The 7,909-nt window shown below is 39.5% G+C and overlaps 1 protein-coding gene across 1 annotated transcript in view; it reads right to left on the bottom strand.

Moving 5' to 3' along the window:
• Positions 1 to 6,736, bottom strand: part of ASZ1 (ankyrin repeat, SAM and basic leucine zipper domain containing 1) — a gene marked incomplete at its 5' end in the record, with an annotated part of 38,598 nt that extends 31,862 nt beyond the window's left edge. The window contains 2 exons of the mRNA XM_010290272.1: positions 1,117 to 1,239; positions 6,640 to 6,736. Of these exons, the coding sequence (XP_010288574.1) occupies positions 1,117 to 1,239; positions 6,640 to 6,736 (220 nt within the window). The remainder of the gene's footprint in view (positions 1 to 1,116; positions 1,240 to 6,639) is intronic.
• Positions 6,737 to 7,909: the final 1,173 nt, after the last annotated feature.

The following is a 7,909-nucleotide window of genomic DNA, read 5'->3' as shown; positions in this document are numbered from 1 at the left end:
TCCCTACACTGACTAACAGGGAAACAAGTCAAGAAACCTGATCCTAGCAAGGTGCCACTTGGGGCAAACAGTTGGTCACAGACTGAAAAAATGCCATGCATGTGGTTAACTGGCCAGCCGAAACTCCTGCCCATAGTTTCTGTCCCTTTTATAGGTCTCTGCAGCCTATTCTCTCTAAGCAATGAACAGGTACAAGTTGTAGGCAGCCACAGCTGTAGGCAGCCACATGGAAGTTCTCTGAAGTTGGCTACAAGGACAGTAATTCGAAGGCATGATTGCTTTTGGTGCAGGCAATCTACTCTAATCTCATACTCTGTTCAGCTTCTAAGAAGTTCAAGAAAATTTTCAGAGCCAGATTTGTACCATCTACATTTCAGTCTACTACTATTACAAATATCGCAAAGTTACTGGGAAATACAATCACTGCTTTTATGTACTTGGCAGTATTGTCTCACATCAGTTTCTTCTGTACTGCAGTGTTTTTCTTGAACTTTGATACATCTTCCAACACAATGAGAGAGAAGGAAAATTCTTAAACCGCGGTTTAAGTAGGGAAAAGTTATCATTAAGCCATAAAAATTGACAGAGGAACTGATATTACTTAGAAGCTCCACTGAACTCTTAGAGAAAAAGGTGATCAAGCAACACAGTGAAGAACAGTTTTTATCTCATAGAAAAATTGTGCTCTAGTTTTAGAGAAGTCTACATTAGTTTCAATTGAACTGGAAAGCTATTCCTGTTGTTTGGGATTCTAGCTGGTTTCTGCATGCAACAGGATCAAACAAAGGAAGTTTTAACTGTACAACGTTATCCTAGAATTCCTGAACAAGTATTTTCAAACACTCTTTTTAAAAAAGTACTTGGAGATTTGTGGGGAGAGAGGGGAGTAAAGACAGAATGAGAGAGAAAGAAGAAGAAAACCCATCAACTGTTTCCAGATCAGTTCCAATTTTTACTTTAAAACTACTGCTTTTACTTCAAAACTGTGAAAGCTAGACTAGGTCCCAGTTCCACTGTGAACTTTGATTTTTTCCCTGAATATGTAAAAAGAGAATAAGGATAGGACAATGCCTGGTACTGAACATTACTGGTCAGTATTTTTCGTTCACATCTTACCTATTTCAAAACATGCATTAGCACCTCTGTCCAGAAGAAGACGCACTACTGCAAAGTCAGCTACACTGGCAGCACACATCAGTGGCGTCCATCCAAACTGAAAGCTAGATTCTATGTTTATACCTGTCAAAATTTAAGATACTAAAATTATAAAACTGCACCACAATAAACATGCATTTTATAAACCTTACTCTCAATATGTATTGTTACAAAGGTTACACACTGTTTGCATTTAGTCCTAGGGAGAGAAGTCTCTTACACCATTTTCATTTTTTTAATACATGTTTATCTAGAACACCAGAAAACAACTTTTAGAACTGACACCAAGGAAGCTCTGTTCTCAATCCAAGAAGTACCACATAAAGACTACATTTAAAAAAAAAAGTAAGTAATAAATTTAGCTGTAAAAGTAAGAGAAAAAAAAAGCTGTAAAAGTTCAGAGAAGGGCACAGAATCTCTCTTTTCTCCACTTATGTGCAAGTTTTCTTCAATCAAAATTAAAAATTTTGATTCTTGCCAAGCCAAGTGGACTGCTGGGGAAGCAAATTGCTTGTCAGGCAATTAAGACCATATGGACTAGGGTTTCCCTGCTTCACAGCTCCTTTTATCCTCTGCCTTACAAGGCAGTTAACTAGCAGATACCAGTTTTGTGTTCAGTACTAACAAAATATTATCTCAATAGAAAGAAGAAACAGAAGATTATGCAATATTCAGTCACAATTACCATATTTGTTTGTTACTCTCTGTAATAGCCCTGTCTTCCTTTGTGGCTAGAAGTAAGCTTGCCAGACAGTCCTCCCAAATTCACAAAAAAACAAGTACCAGACCACGACACTCATGTGACAACTTTCCAATTAAAATCTCTCTATATTTTTGCCATAAAAGGAATCATCTTTCCTTCAATCCTTCCTCACATACTACTTCCTCTATAACAGTTTCCATCAGCTGGTTCCATATTAGTCCAACAGTGATTAGGGATAATCAAAAATACTTCTTTACAAGAGACAGCTCTGAAAAAAACAAAAACTGTCCTCAGAAATCTGTGACGGTTTAGCTACATGCATACCTTTTAATGCAAAATGTGTATTTTCCCTGCCTTGGTAGTTTGTCAAAGATGTGCTCAGTGTAGCAACACAAGTCATTAAATCTGAGGGTGTAAGAGGTCACTGCTCTTGGATTGATTCTTCAACTCTTTAAGATCACTGGAGTTGTAGAAGCAATCAGTGAAGGGGTAATGTTCAATGAAAGCCACATGCTGAAGTACTTTAACACCTCTAGCACCTGCAAGCCACAGAATTGATGATCAAACCTTCTTAGTAATGCATACATACTAGCTGCAGTCTTTAATGTCACAGCACACCCGTTTGTCTGCAGTATAAAAAACATTTCATTGAAGTCCACAGCCAAGTTCTCCAAGGGGAGCCAGCAAGGGTCTCTTAGCAGCCATACCTGAACTTCCTTATAGATGAGTCACTTCAAGAATTTAGCAAGTCCGATATCCAACAGCCCACTGAAGTAACACTAGCAGGAAAGGAATACCAGAAAGCTGTCACTCTGTCAGCCTTAAGAAGTCCCTTTTCCTCTTAAGAAGAAAAGCAGTCCATGTAACTAGAGCTCCCATCTAGACCTTTTTATTTTAATACGTATCTGAACAACCATGACAAAAGATCTATTTGGCAGGCATAGAAAGACTTATTAAAACTCTTGAGAAGGTATTTTCCTCACTGCTTTCTTTACACATATAACAGATAGTATCTGCCATGATGCTGGTGCTTGTAAGTTCTATAAGTAGAATGGTCTTTTTGGCAATGAAATGTCAAAGCTGTATTACAGCTTGTTTGTCCTCCATGGTCTCCTGCCATCTTTGTAATGACTGCCTTGAAGTACCACACAGTGTGAAAGTCACAATGCAAACCAGCTAGAGTCTCAGAGGAAGACAAAGAAAGGACAACTGAAACAGTAGCAGTCGTGTTGCTTCTTGGCTGCATGGTTATAGGAAATGTCTCCCTTTGGTTACTACTCAGACTCTCTCATTGTATGAGCTGTTCTTGAAGTAAGCAGTGTTAGTTTAGCATTTTAAAAGGCCCTTATGAAGTGCTATAAGGCAACAGTGAAGCCCAGAATAAAGATTTTAGTGAAAAATCAGGCCAGATCCAACAGCCAGAGAGAGAAAAGACTGCTGCTGCAGCTCCACACCCCTAAATCCAACCAGCGTCGATGCTGAGTGTGCATTCCCAGCAGGCACACACATACACCACCAGCCACACTGACCAACACAGACAGACAAGAGCGCTCCTGTGAACACAGACAGCACAAATACTCTCATCCTGCTGCCCTTTGGGACATATCTATCTCCTCCAGCAGTTGGCATAACAGATACACTGGCCCCTGACCCGCCGTCCCACTTTTGTGGCTGGCACATCCTTTCACTCCCTCCTGTCTCTACAGTCACCAGCACCCAGGCACAAGGGCCCTATGACAGCCCTGGGAGTCCCTTCCTCTGACTCCATAATTTGGGTTCTTGCCCACCCTTGGGCCTCTCTGCTCCTCTAGGCTTGTGGAGAAGTGCCTGTGATGGGCTGATGGCTTCCATGATGGGCCTGGGAAGAGCTGGGCCAGGGTGTTATTTGGGGTCCCCTACCTGCCATTAGCCCTCTGTGCTCCTTTGTCGGCACGAGTAGAGGAGCTTGTCAGTCACATAATCTCACAAATTATGTCTAGGAGGCAAAGCAGTACAACGCTCTTTCTTATAATCTGAGTCACAAATAAATACCTCCTCTTTAACCAGGAACAGGGAGAAATACATTCTGGCCTCAGACGAGCCCTACAGCAGAAGCTATACGAAGCATGTGAATAATGCTGAAGCAAAAGAACAGAAAAGGAAGAATTATGTTCTTTCTGTGATTACCACAGTTTCTCTGGCATCTTTTTCAGGTATTTTGTTGACTGTGGCTAATAATAGTTACGGTAGAAAGGCTGGTTTTATACAGAAAAACATAATCTCAAATTCAAAAAGGTTAACAAGGTAATGCTCGAAGAACTATGACCAACCTTGACATACAACTTTTTATGCTAAATAATTCCATGTTTGACACCAAAAACTGAGGTCTTGAAAGACTTTAATTAGTTTAAGAACAGCTCTTAGTATTAGAATCCATTCACATTCAAACCAAATTTATCTGAGGGAAAAGTTCTAAAACGCTTGATTCTAAAAGACTTCTCTCTAATAGAAGTATTGATTTCTTCTAAGTCTGTCAGCACTTTGTGCTGCAGTTCCACAACACCTTAAAGCTGAGTTACATCAGAGCTTGCTGATGTCTCCCACTGCTGGGCCAGCTATGGACTCATGGTTCAGAGTCCTAAACCGGCTGAAAAATTATTCACAGCCCCCCACACCCTCCCAGTTTACTACTACTTTAATTCCCTGAACTGGCTCGCAAAAGATCAGATGAGCTGCAGCACTTATGCAAAGATAGGAGTGGAATAGACTGGTGGATGAAAACAGGAAACGGGATTTGACTGTAGCTATATTTTTCATCAGCCTAGACTGTCATGAGGTCATAACATTTGAGGAAAATGAACATATGAATTATATGGTGTTAAGTATTTCACTCCCACAGCAGACCAAAATGCCCAAGTCATCTTTGAACCTGCTACTTGTTTGCATTACTTTTTGTGACACATCCCTCAGAAACTTGTTCTTAGTATGTTGCCATTTTGTAGGAGGGGTAAGAGAAGACATTACACTTGTCCATCTCCTAAAGGAGCTCTGTAAAACTGCCTCGGCACCAAAGATTCTTAAAGCAATGGCTAAGCAAGCCAGAAGACAACATGTTCTCTCTCAACCTGGAAGAATAGCCCCAATTGTTGCTAGGAAATCCACTTCCAACACAAACCCTGAGTTTGGTCGAGTGCTGGTAGCGAGCCTCCTACAAGCTCTACTGAACATATACTAAAGGCAATTTTGGAGGCAAAGATTTAATCTGACCAAGCACCGATCCTCTGAAGGACAATGTTACCTTTCTTCAGAAACACCTCCCTGTTAAAAGAGAGGCATTCACAGAATCACAGAAGGTTGGAAAAGCACTTTAAGATCATCAAATCCAACAAGTCCATCAAGATCATCAACCCAACACCACAATTGTGTTCTAATGCTCTGCAGGACAGTACTGGATGGGTCAAAATTTACTGTTAATCATATTTTCAGGAAATTATAGATTCTCTTGTGATACTGCCTTGCACATCTCAGGAGACAGGACACTACAGGAATCTTTGGCCTGACCTTATGTTCTTACAGATACCTATCATCATCCTCTAAAAGCATAGCACTGCTCATTATGTAGCAGGCACGAACATGGAAAGTTAACTATTGCTGTTTGACTGGAATATAAATGATTAAAAATAGATGGCTGTAACAAAACAATTAAGCAATCTGATGCACAGACATCATTAAAAACTCTATCTATAAATAAGAACATATTTTCTCAGAGCAAGACAGGAGATGTATTTCATTCAGTATTACACCTCTGTGTTTCAGGCTGTGCAATAGTTTTTACTTAATTTAAAAAGAAAACCATTCCTTCACCACGGTAAGAAACAGTCTTCTTCTAAAAGGGCAAGTAATGTCATTGTTTTAAAACTCAGAAAAAACCACTGCTAACTAGGAAACTGCTTTCTTCCAGCCGTAAGACAGATTTTCCTCAGAGAACAAGCTCTTGGCTACTATATTCTGCTTGCTTGCCGAAGCAGAACTTCCTGACAATTATCACTAGGCAGGTCAACTCAGCTATGCAGTTTTTAATTGCCCTGGATGCTTCAATAAGTGATCCAATCCTCCTGACACTGAGTAACAGAAACACATTACAGACAAATACTGAGTAACACAACCGGGAGAAAGGCTTTTTAGTGTTAAGACAAACTACTTTTTAGTGACAAATGCCACATAAACCCTATTAGACCTTTCAGAATCACAAAATCTTTGTCCAGCTGATGTTGCCAGGACAGCAGTATTACACAGGGCACATACCAGAAACTTAACAGTGCTGTGAGTAAGAAAAAAATAATGGTATTTCCAAACCGAGGGAGCATTAAAACAAAAAGCCAGCCTCCCCTTCCTGCCCCACCCCCAGCAACCTTCAACACCAAAGAAAGACCACCCACTGAACTCTCACTCTCAATTTAAACCACCTCAAATTCAATGTTTGCAATTGATATTTTCAGGTTAAAGATGCACCCGAAAACAAAGAAACACCTTATTTCATAGTTCATACATTATAGTTTTCTCAATTTTCAGGGCTATTGACAAAAGAAATATAAATTAGAAGGGATTTGCTGGAATACCACATGCTGAGTCACTGAAAAAGTAATTTCATCTTTAAAGTATTAGTTCATATCCTGTATTGGAAACATTCACATATTCCTACATGCACTCAACACATTATTTTGAAATTACAAACTTTGACGCTTTAGAATTCTTGCCAAGTTCAATTAAAAATATTCAACTTCAGAACTGACTTTCCTCACCAGAGTTTAAGAGTTCTTCAATTAATGACACATCACCACGAAACAGTGCCTTCTTTAATGCTTCATTCTTGTCCGCCTGCAACATTTGCTCCAACTGCTAGATAAGCAAATAAAAGTTAAGTCAAAATCTAGTAACTGTTTCAAGGTTAAAAACTACATCTTGATTTCAGTATAAAAGCACTAATGATCTCTGTAAGGACAATGCAGAAAGGGTGGGGGGGAGGAGCAAGGTAAAACTTTCCTTCTTCCATCTCTGTAGACCTGCTTAGGGTCTACTGTAAAACATACATTTTAAAATTCACTTTTCAAAAAGGCTCCATTCTCTGAAAATATAAATATCTCCTTTCTCAATACACCTGCTATCCTCCTATGCTGCTCGTAGTTTTTCTTAATGGTATTTTATTTCAATTAAGATTCTTTTTCATCTTATGGTGCCAGAAAAACGTTGCAACCTATTTCTGTACCTTTTTTGTACATTTCACATGTTGCAAATCAGAGCATTAAAAAATGTATCTATCAGACATTAACAGTTAGAGCCTGTGGCAACGTAGCTCAATGACTAGCTGTCTGGCTTCACACAGCACGAACCCACCGCTGGAAAGGGTTACCATTCCTCTTTCCTCCTATTCCTGTGGTGGCAGAGGTATTTGTGTTGCTGCATCATAAATGATGTGGCTGAAAAATGTCCTGGCCAAAGGACTAGTTTATGCATCAGACAGCTGCCCGATTCAAGTTCCTTTCAAAAACATCACTGATTTGTTCTCTATTAAAGCTGCAGATGCAGCTGAAGATTGCTGCTGGCATTTATCTAGACTATAAAAAACCCTTACATACACCAATAAGTGGAGGACTATTCAGTAGTTTCTTTGCAGTCAGAAATGGGTACGGAAAGAAGTCATATTTCATGATGTTTTGAAGTCATAACATGAGAACTCAGAATTCTACAATTTTCCCCAGCACACAGTAGTCCACCTTTCCAACAACTTTTGTAAAGATTTGAGTAAGTGCTTAGTGTCTAGAAAACCAAAGGTGAGAAACAGTCAATGTAATAATTTAGCCCTAGTTTTTGTTCTACTCAGACAACAATTTCCAAATAATGCATATCTTTGGATAAAAACCTCAATTTAAAGATCAAGGCCCCTGAAAAACTGATTGTAACCTTTAGCAAGAGTACTGCAAGTATCCATTTTCCAATTCCAGCCATGAGACAAACCAACAGCTAAAAAGCCTTGCAGAATCTCCCTCCACCTCACACAATCAGATGCCTCTC

This window comes from Phaethon lepturus, unplaced genomic scaffold, assembly GCF_000687285.1.
Source record: "Phaethon lepturus isolate BGI_N335 unplaced genomic scaffold, ASM68728v1 scaffold657, whole genome shotgun sequence".
NCBI classification, from domain to species: Eukaryota; Metazoa; Chordata; class Aves; order Phaethontiformes; family Phaethontidae; genus Phaethon; species Phaethon lepturus.
This window is presented reverse-complemented; position numbering and strand designations above follow the sequence as displayed.